Source organism: Fusarium pseudograminearum, chromosome 2 (genome assembly GCF_000303195.2).
Source record: "Fusarium pseudograminearum CS3096 chromosome 2, whole genome shotgun sequence".
Lineage (NCBI taxonomy): Eukaryota > Fungi > Ascomycota > Sordariomycetes > Hypocreales > Nectriaceae > Fusarium > Fusarium pseudograminearum.
This window is the reverse complement of record NC_031952.1, coordinates 8,448,194-8,469,069: the sequence shown is the minus strand read 5'-3', so window position 1 is coordinate 8,469,069 and position 20,876 is coordinate 8,448,194. Positions and strand designations below refer to the sequence as shown.

Here is a 20,876-nt window from a genome sequence, read left to right as displayed (position 1 = left end):
TAAAAGCAATATATAAGGAGGTTTTAGAGGGGCTAGGCTTGCTCCTTTTAACCTAGATTATATTATCTTAAAGCTTAATATGCAGCTATAGACTCTAACCCCTTAGGCAGAGGTCACTAAACCTTCTTCTCCTTAGACTTTAAAGACCTTAATGATAGCTAATAAGGCCTAGTCTTAGAATAAATACCTTAAGAGTCGAATTAGAAGACATTAAAATAGCTCCCTAAAGTCAATTATTAAAGCTATCTAGTCTCTTACTAAAGCAGTAAAGAGAACTATATATAAGACTACCCTAATAAGAAATAAGATTTAAAACCTTTAGGAAGGAAATAAGAAGCTAAGTTGGCGCTAAAGGTTAAAAAGAATTAGACTATAGAAAGGAGACCTTATAACTATAGAGGAAGTATTATAAGTAATTAATTAGATAGATATTAATATGCAGGTAGTAGGCAAGTTATTAAAAAGTGGTGGTTAAGAAAGGTCAGTTAGACTAGGCATTTAGCGATATAGTATATGTAGTAAGACTAGGCATAATATAAGGACCTATTAGGTAGTTCTAGAGGCATCTAGAGAAGAGTATAGTAAGTAATTTTAATTAATTAGATAGTTTATTGTATTTTTATTATATATTATTTAGTAATAGTTAAGATTCTTATTATATTCGCTTATCTATTATGCTTACTTATTAAATACGTTATATACTTTCCTAATTAAGTTTATTTTTAATATTTTATATATTTTTCTCTACCCTATAGACTCTCTGTAAGGTATCTATAAAGGCTCTACTAATAAATATTTAAAGGCCCTTGCATTTAATACTATTCTGTGTAATAGACTAATACTGTAAGTTGGAAGGCCTGACTATCTTGCTAAGTGGACTCATCCTTTACAAGTGGGTAGTATAAGCTCAAGCCTCAGCCTCCCAATTACGAGTATTAATAATACAAAACACACTCCGCAGCAGGCTGACATACAAAGTCCCAGCAGGTCAGGTCATACATCGCGCCAGTGGTGGCTACTCCACGGCGCCAAAGCCTTGTATCCTAGCACAACAGATTACATGGAACTTTTTGCGCCCCCCACCTGCAGTATGCAACTCAAGTATTCTGCTAGCTTATCGAGAGGTTAAACGATGGAACCGTATGACTCTTGGATAAAGAGACACCCTGAGTAGACCTAGCTGTTGTTCTACGGACCCATCATTTGATGTTTTATCGACAGGGATGCCTGGAGCTAAACCCATTACCAGGTTGTTTGTTCATGAGGCCGCTGTCATTGCGAACCGAAATGATTAGAACGTGACATGGCGTCTTCGAGACCGGCAATCTCGGCATTCGCTTCATTTCTACTCGGAATTACCGATGCCCAGTTTACTCCAATCCATCAATTGATGGTACGATGAAACGTCAAAGGTGGCTGGTAGAGCGGCTTCCAGGCGCCAGAGTTTAATCCTAGGTTTCTAGTCTTGAGCAACAGCCTAAATCCTGTTCTCCAACATATACGGGAACAGAACCACAACTGCTGAGTGTCTTAATGAAGCGCCAAGAGTTGACCCTTCAATTTTTCTTCTTGGAATCTAACACCTTGTATCTGATTATCCCAACACTAAAGCATGGAGGACCTTCTTGATCAGGTTGTGGTCGAGCTACATCGCGCTCGATCATGGCTATCAGATCCGCTGGTATTCACGCAAGCAGCTGTGATCGGGGTAAGTCTACCTCACACTGGTACTGCCAAGACGCTAACATGTTTCAGTCCATCGTCTTCGTTTTTCTTTTAGGTCTCTACAATTACTTCCTGCATCCGATTGCACATATCAAAGGTCCCTTCCTCGCTGCCGTGACGCCGGTAAGACTATCCAGCTATATCCGTCTTTGCTTAGAAGAACCAGTCTTACTGACGCAGTAAACGATGCGGTAGATAAGCCTCATCAGGTCTGTAGCAGGCCATCGTCTAAATAATGACATCAAAGCCTTGCACCATAAATATGGTATGAATATACAGCAACAACCCTTACCATGAATGGTGCTGACTGAGCTCGGATACAGGTCATGTAGTGCGTATTGCTCCTAATGAGCTTTCTTTTTCATCTGAGAGGGCCCTGAGGGACATACACAACCCCGGCCCGGACAGCCACCATTTTACTAAGAGGGGTACCTCGGAAGATTTGATTCTGCGATTTGTTTTTGGTGCCAAGAACATCCTCCTTGTCGACGAGGGTGAGGATCACAAGAGGCTTAGAGGAGCACTTCAACCAGCATTTACAGCAAAGGCCATGAGGGATCAGCAGGACATAACCCATTACCATGTGCAAAAGACTGTTGAGAGACTGTTAGAAGCTGCGATGGACCCCTCACAGACAATCAGCCTTACAAAGGAGCTGAACAAGTTGGTGTGGGGTAATGTGGGAAACCTCGCGTTTGGAGAACCTGCGACACTGGAGCAACTTGGTATGAGATTTCTATCAAATTCATGGATATAGTGTCATGTGAGACTAATGAGTGACCTTCACCAGAACATCATGAAAAGGCGAAAGATTTGCATGCACAGATTGCTCCAATTCTTGAGTTTTTTCAATATCTCAACGGGAACCCAATTCTAGGGCTCGCAGCGAGGGGCTTAGTCGGAATATCTAGAAAGGTCTTTGGCCTATCTGGCAATATCCTGGGAAAAGACCAGCTCCGACGGTAAGTCAATAAGGCTAGTTTATGAGTGGCGGCAACTAACAATCGCAACAGGCATATAGCGTCTCAACAAGGACAAAAGAATTTCCTCACTGCCATCCTGGGGGCCAAGGAATCGTCAGGTCTCAGCTTTGATGAAATCCATAGCAACATGCTACTACTCTTGTAAGACATCAACCGGTTCTGTTCTTTGGTACCTTTGTTTGCTCACTGTATAATCACACAGAATGGGTGGCTACGACAGCAGCGCCGCGTCTCTGTCTGCCATCTTTTACTACCTTCTTCGGGAGCCGCAGCAATACAAGAGACTCCAGTCTGAGCTGCACCACGCTTACTCCTCAGTAAATGATATCACCTGCAATAGTCTCCTGTCACAGCCGATGCTCAACGCCTGTATCAATGAGAGCCTGCGTCTCGTGCCACCGTTCAATGGCCACGGTAGCCACCGCATCACCACGTCCGGGACCATGATTGACGGCGTCTGGGTCCCGGCCGGTACACTGATCAGTGCTGACTTTTATTCTCTCCACCGCGATCCCAGCTGCTGGGCCTTCCCGGATGAATATCGGCCTGAGCGCTGGCTCAAAGAGCATCAAGGGCCGGGCACGCCATTTGAGAAGGATGTCAGGACTGCGTGGCGGCCCTTTTCACTGGGACCTCGCGTCTGTGTTGGGCGTGAGATGGCGCTCCAGTCCATTCGGCTGGCTGTTGCCAAAATTGTCTACACATTTGACATGACACTGGCCAACCGCGACTTTGTGTGGGATAGGGACGCAGGTAGTCATTATATGTGGCATGATTTCGACATTGCCGTTACGGTTGCTAAGGCCTAACTTGACAGTAGCTGATAACCAGTTGGAGGTGCCCTATGGGGGATATAGGTAGAGAGCGGGTTGCAATTGACAAGAGTCTGGCCTTGTGCCAATATGTAAGACAAATTCATTGAGTGTTGAGTGGTTGGTACACATTCAAGCAAAATATGCCTGTAAGACAAATTCATATTTTTAAACCCTACTTTAGGACGTGGATAGTTCTTGTCAGCATCGTGCACCGCTTTCTTTGCAAATATCAAGGACGCAAATTAATTCAAGTTGCTTAGCAATAATGATTCTTCTAAAACTACCTAAATAATACAATCCCATCTGACCAAAACCTCTTTCAGAACTCATACCCATAACCAGAACCAATTCGGCCACCAATATTGAACCAGTCAGCAACTCGCAAAAGAAAGCTAGCCAGCCATCCATAATTGCCCAACCGTGCATAGTCGTGCAGTACGAACATGCGTTCCTTGTACTTGAGGCCTGGGACATGAGTTTCCAATTCCCTTGGATCGTCCATGTACCAGGTGAATTGCGTACCCATTGACCTTAACGGCTTGTTGAATACGTAGTTGATGAGGAAATAAGAAATAGAACCAGGCGCGTCAAATCGAATTTCCCCATTGACTCCGCTGTCACGGAAGTGGTTGATGATCCGCCTCAAGAGACCAGCGACTTCGTCGCGAGTGAGATAAGGCGTCAGACCTTCGAAGAGTACCAATACTGGTCTGTCCGTGGGAATGTTGTAGTCCCTCAACCAAGCATCATCGTGGATGTCCGGGTCAGTCAGCCGGTATTCTCCTCTTCCCGGAGCTGGGTCGTCCATGATTTGGCGCCTCAGTTTTATGACATCCTGCATGTCGGCGTCAATCCAGAGCCTGCCCTCGCCCTGCCACTTGAGGCGCAGACTTCTCGAATCCATACCGCAGGCGAGATGTATTATCGTAGCGGGACCTGGGTTTCTCTCCAAGAACTGCTCACAGCAGATATCTAGTACCCGGGCGCGTGTTGCTACTAAGCTCGTAAAGAAGCTGCTGTCTGACCGGTCCAAGGTGGTACGTGAGAAGTTGTAGCCCTGGTCGCGGATGCGGCTGACGACTTGGGCGGAATACTGATCGTTCAGCACTGGATTTGGAGACTCGGCATCTTTGGCGCGGGCAAAGAGGGTGATGAGGAGGGTTTCCTCTGCACCTGTCAAGGTGACTTTGCCCTTATCGAGTGTGCTGCCGGACATTTCCGTTTGGAGACTTTGCCTGGGAAGCCTTTGCAAAAGAGTTTCAGAACAGTTATTTAGCTCACATGTATATGGCCAAAGGTGTTCAAGCAGTATGGAAGATTTAACCTAGCTTTCCGAGTATGGTTCCGAGCCACGGTGATGTACTGACTCGTATCATGTCCGGGATAACTAGAGTAGCATTATCTGTATAGCAGTATGAACTGAGTCGTACCTCCATTGAAGCATACCGCTAATTCAATTAGCGATATCGGACAGTGGGGGACAAGAAGTTGAAACACCGGGGTTGTATCTTTATGAACCCCCACATGTCAACTCGACCAGGGAGGGGGGTATGAAGGTTACGACATAAAGACAATGTTGAAGTTTATAGTTTATAGTTTTAGAACTTTATATCCCACAGACATGGGCCGATCGTGCAGGGACCCTGAGTGGCATAGCATACGCGTGGTTCCATTCATCCGCTGATAGGCAGTCTGCGCCTCAAGGGAGCTTAGCCTACTGGGTAACTGTGCCATATTCTATGTCCTGTTCTTCATAGTGACGGAGAAACGGAGTACGCCGACCAGATACGAATATATAGTAAAAGAATGTGATTAGTCTGCATTGCTTCCGGGGCGAGGCATATAGGAAGCTGAAGCAATCGCAAACTCCGGTTGCATACCAAGCAAGTCCACAGCCTTCTCTATACCTTTTTCTTTTCTTTTTTTTTTCTTTTTCAGTATCTGCATATCATCATCAGAACCATGGCTACACATTCACCCTCATTGCTAATCTGCGGTTCGGTAATATCGGACCCTGATCATGCGTACCTGTCCCGCATTCGCTCCAGCATCATTCACAACCCACACCTAGCAGAGTTGCGGGACGCAGTCATAGAACTCCCCGAACTCTGGTCTCTACTCGTCGAGAGAGAGAAGTCTCTACAACGAGTTGATGCAGCACCAGCCCTTCGGAATTTAGTCGAATGGATCGAGTGCGGCAACTCTTCCTTGCCGTTGGAGGGAGGGACGTCAAGGAATACACAATTGGCAGTGTTGACAGTCCTGGCTCATTTCTCAGAATACATGATCTACTTGAGTAGTCATGATATGAGTGAGGAGAACTTGGACGCGCATACCAGTGTTCTTGAGGGCGTCCGTGACGGAGGCATTCAAGGACTCTGTGTTGGACTCCTCTCTGCTATAGCCCTCTCGTGCTCGCCAACCATCACAGATGTGGCCAAGTATGGTGCTGTTGCCGTGAGATTAGCGTTGTGTGTTGGAGCATTGGTAGATCTCGACGAGACCGAGCTATCAGAACCGACCGCCTGCATCTTTGCGCGCTGGCCGCAGAGCGGGGGTGATGACAGAGAGGAATTGTTAAAAACCGTGCTCAAAAATTATCCACAGGTACGTCCGCTCAAAAGGATGCAGAAACGAATCTGCTTCCTATCTTCTAAACAATAGCTAACTTTCAACCAGTCCTATGTTGGTGTCCGCCTAGATGTCTGCAGTGTGAATATCACAGCGCCCAAGGGGGTCGCTATGTCTTTGATGCGCAGTCTTGAGGAAACAGGGGCTGTGGCTAAGCAGATAAACCTGCAAGGTCGCTACCACCATCCAGGGCACGAGGCTATGTTCCAGAAGCTGACCGATCTTTGCGCGTCCTTGCCAATGCTCCAATTTCCCCAACATAGCCATCCGCTCGTACCACTAAGGTGGAATGACAGCGGAGAAGTCGTAACGGACCAGACGCCGCTGCACGAGGTGGCTTTGCAGTGTATCCTGGTCAAACGCGCCGACTGGTACACCACCATTACCAAGTCAGTGACGGATATGGCCCAGAGAACCGTGGCCTCCAGTGCCGACAGCAAAGCTCGAGTGCTAGCGCTTGGCCCTGTTGATTGCATTCCCCGGTCTATCTTGTTCATCACACCACTACAGGTCGTCCGCCCCATGGCCAACGCAGCATTTTATCACGGATATCCTGATGACTCCATTGCAATCATTGGGGTATCGTGCCGGTTTCCAGGTTCGGAGACTCTCCCACAGTTCTGGGAAGAGATTCGGGCTAAGGGGGTAAACAGCGGCCTAGAGGCTGCTGGCTCCTTCGACTGCTCTTTTTTTCGAAAGCCCCCCCGCGAAGCCGAGCATATGGATCCTCAGCATCGACTTGGCCTTCATCTGGCCTACGAAGCCTTACAATCCGGGGGATATTTCAGTCCGTCATCCTCAGCTACAGATAACGTGGGGTGCTACATCGGCATGTCCTCTTGTGACTACGAAGAGAACGTGAATAGCCATCCTCCAACGGCATATTCCTTCACCGGCACTGCGAGGGCCTTCTCGAGCGGTAGAATCAGTCACTTCTTTGGCTTCACCGGCCCGTCCATGGTGATCGACACGGCCTGTTCGTCCTCTGGGGTAGCAATCCACACGGCGTGCAAGGCCATTCAGTCGGGAGAATGCTCCATGGCCCTGGCTGGAGGCATCAACCTGATGGTCCCAGAGGCTAGGTCGCACGATAACCTAGCGGCGGCCTCTTTTTTGAGCCCAACAGGTCAGTGTCGACCCTTTGATGCTCGCGCAGACGGCTACCGTCGAAGTGAAGGCGGAGGCTTCGTTTTGCTGAAGAGACTCTCCGCCGCAGTCGCGGATAATGACTGTATCCTCGGCGTGCTGGCAGCCTCGGCCGTCAACAATAGCAAGGGGAGTCGTTCAATCACACTACCATCGATTGAATCGCAAAGCCATCTCTACCGACGTGTACTGCAGGCGGCGGGCCTGCACCCGCACCAAGTGTCGTACGTCGAAGCCCATGGCACTGGCACTCAGAAAGGCGATCCAATCGAGTGGCAGAGCATTCAAAACGTCTTTGGAGGACGCGATCGATCGGGATTGCCACCTTTGCGTCTCGGTTCAGTCAAAGGGAATATAGGACACTGTGAGGCGGCGTCGGGAGTGGCTGCTCTGGTCAAAGTGATGCTGATGCTTCAGAATCGCCAAATTCCGCCCCAGGCCAACTTCTCAGTGCTGAACCCGGCCTTACCCTCGCTTGAAGAGGCAAACATGGATATTCCTGTATGCCTGGAGCCGTGGGAAGCGCCTTTTCGAGCGGCAATGGTCAACAATTATGGCGCTTCGGGGACTAATGCGGCTATGCTTGTTTGCCAACCTCCACTAGCATCTCCTGAACGAATCATGTCTGCGGCGGGTCAGCCTCATCAGTGCCCAATCTTGATTGCTTCCCATTCCGAGTCCAGCATACGCCAGTACTGCCGCACTCTCCTGTCCTTCGTTGAGACTCAACGCTGTGTCCTCGGAGACTCTTTGCTCCCGAGCATCGCTTTCCACTTGGGTCAACGACAGAACGAGTCTTGCCGCCACCGTGTTGCGTTTTCAGCCACATCTGCAGATGAATTAAAGGTCCAACTTCACTCCCGAGCCCATAACAATGATGACGATTCGAATGCATCAAAGCCACAAGGTCATCCGAAGCCCGTGGTGCTCGTTTTCGCTGGCCAGACAGGTCGTCAGGCTCTTCTCAGTCGAGAAGCCTACCTGAGCTCGAGCCTTCTACAGCACCACTTGGATCGCTGCGACCGAATCTTGCAGACAATGGGTCTTCGCAGTTTGTTCCCACGCATATTCGAGACGGAGCCCGTTGATGACTTGGTTGACCTTCACTGCATGCACTTTTCGTTGCAGTACTCGGTTGCCTCATCGTGGATAGATTCTGGGCTAGAGATCAAGGCCATGGTTGGCCATAGCCTAGGCCAGCTGACAGCTCTCTGCGTCAGCGGTGTCCTCAGCCTGCGAGACACCTTGAAGATGATTTCTGGCCGGGCGTCGCTGATCCAGAACAGATGGGGCTCGGAACGAGGTTGCATGCTTAGCGTGGAAGCAGATGCCCCTACTGTTGAGGCCATTGCACAGTCAATGCCAGGGGCTGGCACAATCGAAATTGCCTGTTATAATGCCGCTTTGCATCAGGTCATCGTGGGTACGGAAGCGGCTATCGACGCATTTGAGGAGGTTGCTCGCTCCCGCAACGTTTCTGTCAAACGACTACTCGTCAGCCGTGGATTCCACTCGGAAATGATGGACTGCATAATTCCCGAGTACCAACAGCTTATCCAACAGCTCACCCTGCGCCCTTCCGTTATCCCCTTCGAACCTTGTTGCAAGTTGGGTGACAACTGGGATAATATCACACCTGAGCTGATTGCCCGACAATCCCGCGAGCCTGTCTACTTTAGCGACGCCATCCGCAGAGTTGAGAAACGACTAGGACCCTGCATCTGGCTCGAGGCTGGATCCGGCTCTGCTGGTGTCACCATGGCTCGTCGTGCGCTCACAAACCCCGGCACGCCCAGCTTCCCGTCCCATTCCTTCCACTCGATTCTGCTGCAGGGCCAGAACCCAATCAAGTCTCTCGCCGACACAACCATCAATCTCTGGAACGAGGGGGTCCGAGTACAATTTTGGCTGTATCATGCGTCAGAGAGACGCCGTTTTGTGCCATTGGAGCTGCCTCCATCCCCCTTTGAAAAGTCGGAGCACTGGCTACCTGTCCTACAAAAGCACAAAGATTCGGAGCTTGCAAACCAGAGCCAGGACCCAAAGCAGGAAGCACCAGAGTTGGTATCTCTGGCAGGGCCTACCGATGGGGAGACGGTCGAGTTTTTCATCAACCAACATAGCGATGACTACTCTACCTTTGTACGAGGCAGGACGGTCTTCGGGCAGCTTCTAGCGCCAAGTTCTGTGTACATAGAATCTGTCACTCGCGCTTTTACCCTTCTCCCGATGTATTTGTCTGCTCCCAGTTCATCTCCTCCGTCCGTCGAGGTCAAGCAGGTGAGAATGCATGCACCGTTTGGTCTGGATCTCCAAAAGCGCCTGCGCCTCACGTTGCGGAAAGAGACAATGTCGAGTTGGCATTTTGTCGTGGAGAGCCACTCCATCGATGACGGTGACAACAAGGCTCGCAAAATCCAAGCCTCAGGTACCATCAATTGGCAGGGACAAGGCTGTGCCTACCTGGAGCCTAGTCGACCACTGCTTCGTCGTCTTTACGATCGGTGCGATGAGCTACGTGAGGATCGCAGTGCCTCAACTGTTCAAGGGTTGTTCGTCAAGAATATCCTGGCACGAGTGGCTACGTACGACAATAGGTACCTGGGTATACAGTCCATCACATCGAAAGGCCTTGAAGCCGTAGCTGATGTTGCTATGCCTGCCATCATGTCTCAGGCTTGTGCAGGAACAGTTTTCAGCCCCCCGATCTTTGATAACTTCTTGCTCATAGCAGAGCTTCATGCCAGTAGTCTTGAAGATCTTGCAGAAGATGTATATATCTGCAACGGTTTTGACGCTGTTATCCCACATGTTCATCCTGGAGACATGGCACGAAAGTTCGAGGGACCTTGGATGGTCCTTTCATACTTGAATCGGGAGAACGATAAGACCGTTTCATGCGACATATTTGTGACCAGTGCGGATCGTGAGATACTTCTACTGGAGATTATAGGTGCAAGCCTGAAACGAATTCCAATTCGTTCTCTGCAGAAGGCCCTGGAGTCAATAAATGGCATTCAACAGATACAGGGCCCAACAGCACGAGGTACCGCCCCGACGGTAGTCATCGATTCCGATAGTGACCTTTCGGATTCAGAGGCAAATTCGCCAAGAGCCGGAAGTGACCTCCACGCCGATTTCCCAGACTTGCATCCTACTTATGTTCCAAGGGTATCTCGGGTTACATCGAGCGATTATCCCATGGACTCTTCGTCATTTTCTTCTGCCCGGCCTCCGTCCTCAGCGAGCTCCGTACTGTCTGACCATGATCAGGAGAGTGCTGCTCTACTCAGCCTGCTCTCAGAGCATCTAAACTGCTCCCAAGGAATCCCTCCTGATACACGCCTAGGAGAGATTGGATTAGACTCGTTAGTTGCCATACAACTTAAGTCAGACGTGGAAAAGGCGTTTGGGAAGAGGCTGAGCCTGGATACGATTGACGAAAACTTGACCTTCTCAGACCTCTATCGCATGGTTTTAAACCATGACCTACCCAACGACCGGGGATCCACTGTGTTATCAGACAAAGCCCCCAAGAGCAAGTCAGACTCTAGCCTCCATGGGCAGAGTTATCCTGTTACTCCTATCAGAGAGACTACTGCCTCCTTCCAAGGTTCTACTCCTTTTACCACTCAGGCCCGCCTAGAGTTTGCTCGAATCAAGCAAGAGACCAGCTCGTTTGCACAGATGACTGGCTTCGCTGGTTTCTACACCGATGTGTATCCAAAGCAGACGTCTTTAGTGCTTGCATACATATTAGAGGCTTTCAGCACTTTGGGGTGTGATCTGAGCGCACTTCAGGCCGGAGATCCGTTGCCTCCTTTGCGCTACACATCAAAATACCAACAGCTTGTGTCTCGGTTCCATAAGATTCTGGAAGGCGCTGGCCTGATCTCTGTTTGTGAGGGACAGTCTGTCCGTTTCCGGACAGCGGAGCCTCTGCCTCAATTCGGATCTTCAGCGGACACTTACCGCGAACTCCTGAATGAGTGTCCGAAGTACCGGCCAGACCATCAGCTGCTCAATGTCACCGGCTCTCGCCTTTCAGATTGCCTCTCTGGTCGAGCCGATCCACTGCAGTTGCTCTTCCGGGATGCAGCCTCCGTTAAGCTCCTGGAAGACGTGTACGTTAGCTCCCCTATGTTTGCGACTGGGAATAAAATGCTCGGCGAGTTCCTCCACCGAGTCTTATCGCGGCTTGGTGGTACGAAAAGGCTACGCGTTCTCGAAGTTGGGGCGGGCACTGGCGCGACAACGCGGAATGCCATGGATCAGCTGTTGGCATCCAATGTCGACTTCACTTACACATTCACCGACGTTTCCATGGCGCTTGTGACAAGCGCCAAGAAGAAGTTTGGTGCGCTATACAACAGCCAGAGGCGGCAATCCAATATGGAGTTTACAGTTCTCGATATTGAGAAGCCGCCACCAGCAAATATGTTGGAGTCGTACGATCTCGTCATCTCATCAAACTGCATCCACGCGACGCGGAACCTGGGGCAAGCTTGCGCCAACATAGAAAGGCTGCTTCGGAGGGATGGTGGCATGCTATGCCTATTGGAGCTGACACGGCCTCTCGGCTGGCTAGATTGCGTGTTCGGTTTACTGGATGGTTGGTGGCGATTCGATGATGACCGAACATATGCACTGGCCGATGAGCATAAATGGAAGTCGACGCTGTTGGACGCGGGCTTCATCCACGTTGACTGGACCGACGATGGCTACCGCGAATCTGAGCAGTTCCGATTAATCACGGCATGGCGGTGAAGACAAGTAACGGGATACTAGTTCTGGTGGCATTTAGCTAGACCACAGAGAGCTGGAACCTGACGAGATTAATTGTGGTGGAAATGAACGGGAGCACAAGTGTTTCAGAGACTAGAAGGATCCTGAGTAACGTCGAAACAGATAGAATGACTTTTACTTTACTATGATGATGATCTCTTCGTATATCGGCATTTAAGGAACTCGTCCCAGTCCGGGGAGGGTTATCATTACTCATCGGGAACTTAGATAATAAATGCCGTAACACCAAATCAAGACTATAGTTAGTGAGAATGGTTCCAATCAGAATGAGAGGATCAAGAGCCGAGCTGAATCCTGCTGTGGAGAAGAAATCCTTCAACAACCAAGCTTCAGAGTTGGTAGATGCTAAGATAGCGCTTAGATAAACTTCTAGCCCTGAAACAACGTAATTGGGTCAGCTGAGTCAAAGAATAGTTAATCAATATTACAGAGCGAGTATATATGAGTCCCGTGGGTTAATTATAACATCTCTAGACTCGATACCTACACTACTTCACTACTCTTATCTAACTGTTTCACAGCTTGGAAGACCAGCATTTTGAGTAGTGGTTTTCTGCTTAGATGAAAATATGTCCATTCCCAAAAGATCTCGGCATACTTGATCATGCCGACAAAGCATCATACAGCGATGGAAACCGTGAACTCACATTTAATAGAGTGGAGTCCGCACTTGACTCTCAGGACGTTTGTGTCTCGATCAGGGTTGAAAGCACATCTTCGCACATAAGACGATAGAGTTGGGCTAGCAAGGCTAAAATTGTATACTTTGTCCAATGTTCTTTAAGCAAAACGTGTCATGGCGACCCTTCTAGTTTGCCATAACGTTGATACAGTAGTCGAGTATACAGTAGTCTGTGGTTAACCATATGGGGCCTTTATAGAACGGCGTCGCTGATCAAAAAGCACTGGTTCTGATGGAGTCAGCGTGGTTTAAAATTGCAGTGAAGAAACCGAATCGAGTAACCGGTCGCAACAACAAGTGGACTGGGCGCTGGCAGGGCGAATTAGAAAAGCTGGACAGCCTCGGGGAACTTTTGACCATTTTTTTTCTTTGTGACAACGGCAGCCTCACTGATTATCAAGGTCAATAGACATGGATATGGATATAAGCATGCTTTTGGTTCTGGTGGCCGTTGTTGAGCTATCTGGGTCTAAATGATGACACCGAGATGGTGTCAGTGTGAGTTAAGTCTGCAGTGAAATACCGAAAACACATGTCCAAGGCTCATTTGCTCAACAGAAGCCCCATTTCATATAAACACCTAAGCTCTAATAAACTCCAAGTTACATTAGGCCTATATACTACGTTATTCTTTTGGCATGTCATGATTTGATAATCTGAGTTATCGTGAAGAAGAAGTTCAAACGTCCAGTTATTTTCAGCAGCAATGATAGGCATGTATGAGAGCAACCCAGTTATTTAGACATAAACTGAGTTGAGGGTCAACTAAGTGACACCTCGACTAGCGATGTGAATCCATAACGACACTAGGATATAGACTGACCGTCTACTCTTTGTTTGCAGCATGTGCAATTCGACGGACTTGTCTCACTCGAGGTAATCTAGCAACAACTAGAGAAGGATGCTACCGTCGTTCTAGACTGAGTTTGAGCAGCATTCACCTTGTTCGATTACATCAACATGTGCGATGACCTGCCTTCTAATGAGCTGACATCCTACAGACGCTATCGACGTGTTCCGTCGGTTCATTAGTCGAACACATCAAGTCTAAGGATCAAACTTGAACCGGCCACTTTTACCGTCTTCGCACGCAATCTGGACACGAGAGCAGTCTCCCAAAGGTGGTAGAGATCCAGCCCCAAACCAAACATGCTTCTCAAGATCCTCCTCTGGGCCTCGGAATTTAAGCTCAAAATATTTGCTAATATTAAGCTCATACGCAATATAAAGCATTTCCCAAAGCTGTAGCAAATCACCTGTCGCAAGCCTGATCCAACCCCAGCTCCCAGCATGCTGAATTGGGGACCAGTCGTAGCCAACTGCCTTGACAACAAAGTTGTTGTTTGCAATACCCTTCAGGACTCCCTCATCCGCAACAAGCACAAAGTTCAAGCAGGTCCCTACCATGTTCTTCTCACTTTCGGCCTGCTCTCCTTCCTCCAGGCAGAGTTTCCGTATGCCTGCGATATCGAGACCAGCAAGTAAGTCTGGATCCTCTCGAGGAAAGAGACGGAAAAGCTTTTTCATGATCTCTATCTTATCCAGATAAGCGTCCACATCATTATGAGGACGAAAACCCCATCGCTTATCATCCTCGCGGACTTCGTCTCTTGCGTGATAGCCGAGTGCAAGGCGAGTTTGCTGCGTCAAGACTTGGAGAAGTGTGTTCCAGTGCTCATCTGATTCGGGACCGTAGTATGTGCGGTAGATTGTGAAACCCCAGTTTCTAAAGTACTTGAAGTTTTCTGGGAGTGTTCTGTCGAGAAAGCGCTTCTTGGTTCCAGCAGGTGGTTTTGGAGACTTCCATACAAAATCTATCATGTCCGAAATCCTAGCAGCCATATTGGTCTAGTAGGAGATTGAAGAAAAGTGCGGTGTAAAAAAAGGCAGGACCAACAGTTGGTGGTGAGTTTTGATGGGACCCTTTATGTTGTCAATGTGTTTACATAATCCAATATTGGACTATTATTGGACACGTTCGCGAAGCGACATACCCTATAACTTCGATTACCATACGGAGTGAAGCAACTTAAACCACGATAGAAGCGACCACTGTATAATTATTGACTTTGTCCCTCATTTTGCAGATAACAGTCAGTTCTCGAAACGAGTGTAGGTAAGTTAGTAGTTTCTCGCGAATGTTCAATTATAATACTGCTTCTTCTCGCTCCAGGTGCAGGTTACAAAGTTGACGAGACATTTTTGAAGGATGAAAGGTGGATAGAGCCTCACCGCATGTGACGATGTGGCTAGCAATGCGACACGAAATCGTGGCGGATAGAGAGTGACCAGAAACACCGTCGTCAACGGGGTTGGAGTCAATTTATCAGCCACAGCAGATAATTCAGCATTCAAAAATTAGAATTTCATGCACCACCGTTGCCCAAGGCATAAAAGTCAATTGAAGTTTGCCAAGATGAAACATGTGATATCGATGGCGCGTCTTAGTTCTTGGCCCATTTCTCACCAACTCAAAACACGCAAACCCCCAAGACAAGGTTAATTGGAGACACGCGTATGTTTGAGCTTGGCGCGCGTGTTACATAGTACACGATGCAAAGAATCATCCGGTGATGGATCAGATCAATACGGGGTTTATTTATATTCCGCGCAAAAGTCTGTTGTACGGACGAACCAAACAGAGTGTGTCTTGTTACCGGGACGTTCGGGTCAGTCAATTACGGCAGCGCCAAGAGAATGACGGACTGCCAAGAAGCCCCTGGATCAAATGGGTATAGCATCACCCTGGCCTGAGAGCAGGTCCTAGCACTGGAGGTCAGTCAGTCTGTCTGGTGATTTATTCTATGACTCGTTTATTGTTCAAGAGCAGCATATGATATTGTGTTGCTAGCAGTCCACGCGTTCTGTCTTACCCTCAACTTGGACAGATCAAATAAAGTCAGAGACATGTACTGTTGGTTTCACTGGTCCGTCTCTAGAATAAGGTAATATTTAAGCATACCAGGGGCTGGGACCAATCTTGTGTGATGATGGCGGTGTTGGTGTGGAGAAGAAGGGAGTTTTGGCGCATTAAAGTTTAGCGTGATAGGGGGTTAGTAGGGGCTACAGGAGGGACTACAGTAGGAGAGTACCTAAACAGCCCGCTAGAGTTGGTCTCTGAGTGAAGTACCCCCCTAACCTACAAGGGCTTGCGTGGCCTGTGTCAGTCTCCCCCAGCCTCAATCTCCAATCTCGCTTTAGCAAAGTAGATCTTGGCTTTATTTTGTCGCTGTGATTGTGATGGACCGTCCAAGAGTGTCGTCCAAGAGTCTCATCTCGGGCACCTGTACAGAGGGATACTATGATACATCCTCTCAACTGTCTCCCATCATCATCAGCTGCATCAACCCAGCTAATGCACTGCAAATCAAGGCATCGCGCAATAAAGCCTTGGATCAAATAACCATACAACACTACTCCCCTTCTGCCAAGCCCTTGGCCTACCAATAAGCCCATGATCCCATGTCCCCATATCCCAGTTTGGCGTGTCTTGGCAACTCTACTCCTCTCCATTCATTGTCCTCTCTGGCTACTGCGTACTACCTTTGATAGCCGCCAAGAAGCTGTTTGATACAAAGCTGCACTGCCCCGATGCCCAGATCCTTGGCTCGTAACCACAAAAGATGGGCTCCTCTTTCCTATTTCCCCCTTGTTTTTTATTATTATTATTCGTGTTTTGAATTGGTGAAAAAGGTCCCCGGCTTCTATTGTCCCTCCGCTTTTTGAACCCCCCCGTCCCACCTTTGATCTCCCCCCATCATCCTTTCTCCGATCATCCTTTGTCTGCCCATCCATGATTTGACTTTCTAGAAGGGACTTTCTTTTTTGAACCTTTTGCATTCTCTTTTTTCTGCATAGACTTCAAACACTCGCTTTTCTGACTCTGCTTCTTGGATCCTGTTGTACACTAGACGGGTTCTTGGGTGCTTGTTATCGCTCGCTTTACAAGCTGCTCCGACCATATTGACCGACATCACACATAAACAACACATCTTTTACAAATCACATAGAGAGGCCGACTCTCATTCAGGCGCTATGTTGTTTTCTTCAAAGGGCTTCATCGCCCAGGCTACCATTTTGGGGAGTCTTTTGGCTCAATCAGTCGAGGCACAGTACTACAAGATTGGAACAAAGGGTGCGCGAGAAAACACCCAACGACACACAATTCGAGGACAAAATGCTAACAGTTTTATAGACGAGATCAAACAATCAGCGCGCGGACTAGCCTACGATCTCATGCTGCAATATAACGGAAACACAACGGGCATGATTCCCGGTATCTTGCCAGGTCCTCCAACAGAAAACAAGGGCGACTACTACTGGTGGGAAGGAGGAGCCATGATGGGAACATATATCGGTGCGTCAGCATTCCCTAGCAGACAACGAAGAGGTGGCTAATTGAGAACAGACTACTGGAAACTCACAGGCGACTCGAGCTACAACAAGGTGGTGATGGAGGGTATGCTTCACCAGACAGGAGAAGGCCGCGACTACATGCCCAGCAACCACAGCGCCTCGCTCGGAAACGACGATCAAGGCTTTTGGGGCATGTCGGCCATGCTCGCAGCCGAAAACAAGTTCCCCAACCCGCCCGAAGACCAGGCTCAATGGCTCGCCCTGGCGCAGGCCGTCTGGACGACACAGGCCAATCCCGAGCGACACGACGACAAGTGCAACGGTGGAATGCGATGGCAGATTCCTTTCACAAACTCTGGATACGATTACAAGAACAGTGCGTTTTATTGGGTGTCAGGGTATAGGATTGTCTGACTAACGTGGTGTTTTTAGCTATCGCCAACGGATGTTTTTTTAATCTTGGAGCTCGTCTTGCGAGATATACCGGAAACGCAACGTATGCTAAACACGCTGAGGAGACGTGGGAGTGGCTCTGGGGCGTCAACTATATTGATCACGAGAGATGGTTGGTGTATGATGGTGGACACGTTGGAAAGAACTGTACCGACATCAACAAGGCGACTTTCTCTTACAACGCCGCTATTCTGATTCAAGGCGCTGCGTTCATGTACAACTTTGTGAGTAAATCCTAACCCAAATTGGTGGTTGGGCGATTTACTAACAGCTACAGACAAACGGATCTACTGTCTGGGAAGACCGCGTCACCAAGCTCCTCGACGCCACCCTCAAGAATTTCTTCCCCAAGAACATCATGTGGGAAGTCCCCTGCGAAGGCCGCAAGGGCGCCTGCTCCACCGACATGTTATCCTTCAAGGGCTACGTGCACCGCTGGCTCGCCGTAACAACCCAAGTCGCCCCCTTCACCGCGAAAAAGATCCTCCCCATCCTCAAGACCTCCACCGAAGCCGCAGTAAAACAATGCACAGGTGGTGATTCAGGTCGCGCATGCGGTTTCTACTGGAGCGGCGGCACGTTTGTCGATGTAGCCGTCGACGGAACTAGTGGAGCAGGCGAGCAGATGAATGTGCTGGCAGCTGTGTCGAGTTTATTGATTGAGGACGCCGAACCGCCTGCGACGAACGAGACGGGTGGTATTTCCAAGGGTGATCCTAATGCTGGAAAGGACTCGCATGATAACCCTGAGCCTACGCCTATCACGACGGCTGATCGTGCGGGAGCTGGAATCCTCACGTTTCTCGTTCTTGCAGGTGGTTTGGGAACGTTTGTCTGGATGTGTGCTTTTGATTGAGCGGGTATTTTCTATGTTTGGCGTTTTATTTAACCTCGCGAGGTTCTTTTGTGCAGGAGAATGGAGTTGGCTGGGAGATATCTTTGACTTGGATGTGGGCTTGGATAGACCACAGGCAGACATGGCATTCTATACAAATTTTATAATTGAATGCTTGAATACTATCACAATAAGTTAAATTTGCTCGTTCTTGGTTGTCAGGTGTTGTTTTCTGAGGGCGATGCAACCCGGGGTTGTCTTTGAAGCACTAACACGATGGGCATGAGTGCGGGTAAGCAACACAAGGGACACATGCTTGAACCGTATCGTACGGGTTACTGAGTTCATGACTTGTTCTCAATTCATTGGTCGTGTGTTCAATCTAAGTTCCAATGAAGCTAGATGAGGTTGCTTTACCATTCACCTAGATTGTGAGAATGTTGGACTTGATGTGTCGGCATGTCTGAAGGGAGCGACCATGAGGTTTTGTTGTGTTGAACCACAAACAGCGACACCGGTGAGATTATTAAGACGATACTCCAATGATGATCTATCCGGTTTATACACGAACTGAGAGGTAGTCTGAGTGCCTTATGACAACCTGACAGGTGCTTCTCAAGCTGACCTGAGAGGTGCCCCTGCTATCGCCAGAAGAAGTGGGTAGTTTATGAGCTGACCTGAGAGGTGCATCTATGCAAATTGAGATGTCCAATTGGCTGGATTACATATCTTCTGGAGCACCTCTCAGGTCAACATCAATTTGCGCCACTATTTCCAGCGCTAGCAAGGGCACCTGTCATCGCTGAAGAAGTGGGCAGATTTGGACCTGAGCTGAGAGGTGCATTGGGGTCAGGATAAGGCATTCAATTGGTTAGATCACGTTTGTTCTGGAGCACCTGTCAGGTCAACTTGAGAAGCACCTGTCAGGTTGTCGTGGGACACTGGGAGCAACTCTCAGTTCATGTATGGGCCGGTGCAATTAGGCGATCCAGCCTTGGATGAGCTGAGATGTGCCATCGCATCCACGACAACCAGGTAATTAAAGATGAGTACCAATTCTCTCATTTATTGGAACCCAATTACACGTCTGCAATACAATGGCTGCGTCGCTTGCCAGCAAGAATGTCCGTTCCATCAGTATTTTATTCGGGACCATTTACAAAACGTACCCAATGTCAGAGCTGAACCTTTCTCCGACAATCCATCATCGTCAATTATTATCCCCCACGCGACCATCTTGCGACTTCCGATGGTGGCTGGATGAAAATGACGAGTGCCAAGCAGCCCGGCCGAAAGACCGAAATCTCGGCCGGTACAAACACCAATTGTATTACAGTCACATCACTTCATCACTTCACAACTAACACGGACAAGCTCAACTCAAGTATGTAAATTTCGTGGCCTCGAAAGGCATGAATTGTAATAAATATGTACCAAGTAGCCCATTATATGCAGCTAAAAGCCCCAATCCTTTCTCAAATCCCCTCACTATGTTCAGCCATTATTGTATCGCAGTCATTCATGAAATCGCTTATTTGGGGAGCGAAGCAGGAGCATAAGACTGATCAGGCTTGACAATCTTGGCACCAGCGAGCTGCTTGTCGGTGTAAGCAGGCCAGATGATCTGACGCTTAGAGTTGGAAACCACAGAAAGAGTGGTGAAGCCGTTGTCGGCGCCAAAGACGTCGCTCCAGCCAGAGGTGACGGTGAAGTCGCCGCAGGTGGTAGGGCCGGCGGAGCGCTTCTTGGAGGCGCCGGGGCCCTTGACGTCGTGGCGGCACTCGTAGGGCTTGCCGTTGCCGGTGTCGATGCCGAACTTCCAGTTGCAGATGGAGTCGTCGGAGCGGCAGTAGCGCTTGGCGTCGCGGATGGTCCATTGGGGTGCGGCGGCCATCATGTTGACGGCCTTTTCCTCAGCGGGGGCAGCTGAGACGCCGGCGGCGGCGATGAAGGTGAAGACGGCAGCGGAGAACTTCATGATGAAAGAGTAATTGGTTGGTTGGGTTGAGTGTGGATGTAGAGTCTTGAAGATGTGTGTGAGAGTGATGAGGATGAAAAGAGATGATAGAGGGAGACCAAAGGTTGTTTATATAGATCTCGAGTATAGTGGGCACAGTCAATCATGACGAAAGAGCCCAAGCTACGTGAGAGCTATGCCATGTCATGCAACAATGCCAATGCCACTATTCTGACAACAGCCCAGCCTCGGCCACTCCCTAGTCCAAGCAAGTTTACGAACTAGAACTAGTTTTCCCACCGGAGAGCTACCAGTTACTACACAACAGCTCCCTGCATTCGGTCCTCGTGGGTGAAGAGGAACACGAGGTGATCGACGGGGGATCTCGTATTCCCCCATCCACCACCACAATCAGGCGATCGATCACTCAACTTTTTGCTATGAATCAGGTACATATCTGCATATCGCAGCGGGAGTGGCGTATAAA

At 48.9% G+C, this 20,876-nt stretch overlaps 6 protein-coding genes across 6 annotated transcripts, besides 3 other annotated features; 3 read left to right on the top strand and 3 right to left on the bottom strand.

Annotated features, from left to right (window-relative positions):
* Positions 1-442: 442 nt before the first annotated feature.
* Positions 443-3,517, top strand: FPSE_06019 (uncharacterized protein; the record flags this gene model as incomplete). Its single annotated transcript, XM_009259137.1, has 13 exons — positions 443-480; positions 561-581; positions 756-767; positions 835-843; positions 962-1,088; positions 1,296-1,393; positions 1,634-1,708; positions 1,756-1,848; positions 1,921-1,990; positions 2,049-2,450; positions 2,516-2,687; positions 2,739-2,849; positions 2,911-3,517. Coding segments are annotated over 13 exons (1,835 nt in total), but the record flags the coding sequence as incomplete, so codon positions are not given.
* Positions 587-662: a repeat region.
* Positions 708-742: a repeat region.
* A 325-nt stretch (positions 3,518-3,842) lies between the features above and the next one.
* Positions 3,843-4,739, bottom strand: FPSE_06018 (uncharacterized protein; the record flags this gene model as incomplete). Its single annotated transcript, XM_009259136.1, has 1 exon — positions 3,843-4,739. One exon carries the CDS (start codon positions 4,737-4,739, stop codon positions 3,843-3,845), a length of 897 nt encoding a protein of 298 aa, XP_009257411.1.
* A 692-nt stretch (positions 4,740-5,431) lies between these two features.
* Positions 5,432-5,458: a repeat region.
* Positions 5,459-5,485: 27 nt separating this feature from the next.
* Positions 5,486-12,067, top strand: PKS15 (the record flags this gene model as incomplete). The annotated part of the gene is made up of 2 exons (XM_009259135.1): positions 5,486-6,130; positions 6,203-12,067. The coding sequence occupies 2 exons, from the start codon at positions 5,486-5,488 to the stop codon at positions 12,065-12,067; spliced, it is 6,510 nt and encodes a 2,169-aa protein (XP_009257410.1).
* Positions 12,068-13,835: 1,768 nt separating this feature from the next.
* FPSE_06016 (uncharacterized protein) lies at positions 13,836-14,630 on the bottom strand (the record flags this gene model as incomplete). The annotated part of the gene is made up of 1 exon (XM_009259134.1): positions 13,836-14,630. The coding sequence occupies one exon, from the start codon at positions 14,628-14,630 to the stop codon at positions 13,836-13,838; it is 795 nt and encodes a 264-aa protein (XP_009257409.1).
* Positions 14,631-16,823: 2,193 nt separating this feature from the next.
* On the top strand, positions 16,824-18,453 carry FPSE_06015 (uncharacterized protein; the record flags this gene model as incomplete). Its single annotated transcript, XM_009259133.1, has 5 exons — positions 16,824-16,923; positions 16,984-17,145; positions 17,197-17,520; positions 17,577-17,821; positions 17,875-18,453. 5 exons carry the CDS (start codon positions 16,824-16,826, stop codon positions 18,451-18,453), a joined length of 1,410 nt encoding a protein of 469 aa, XP_009257408.1.
* Positions 18,454-19,963: 1,510 nt separating this feature from the next.
* FPSE_06014 (uncharacterized protein) lies at positions 19,964-20,410 on the bottom strand (the record flags this gene model as incomplete). Its single annotated transcript, XM_009259132.1, has 1 exon — positions 19,964-20,410. The coding sequence occupies one exon, from the start codon at positions 20,408-20,410 to the stop codon at positions 19,964-19,966; it is 447 nt and encodes a 148-aa protein (XP_009257407.1).
* Between the last annotated feature and the right edge of the window lie 466 nt (positions 20,411-20,876).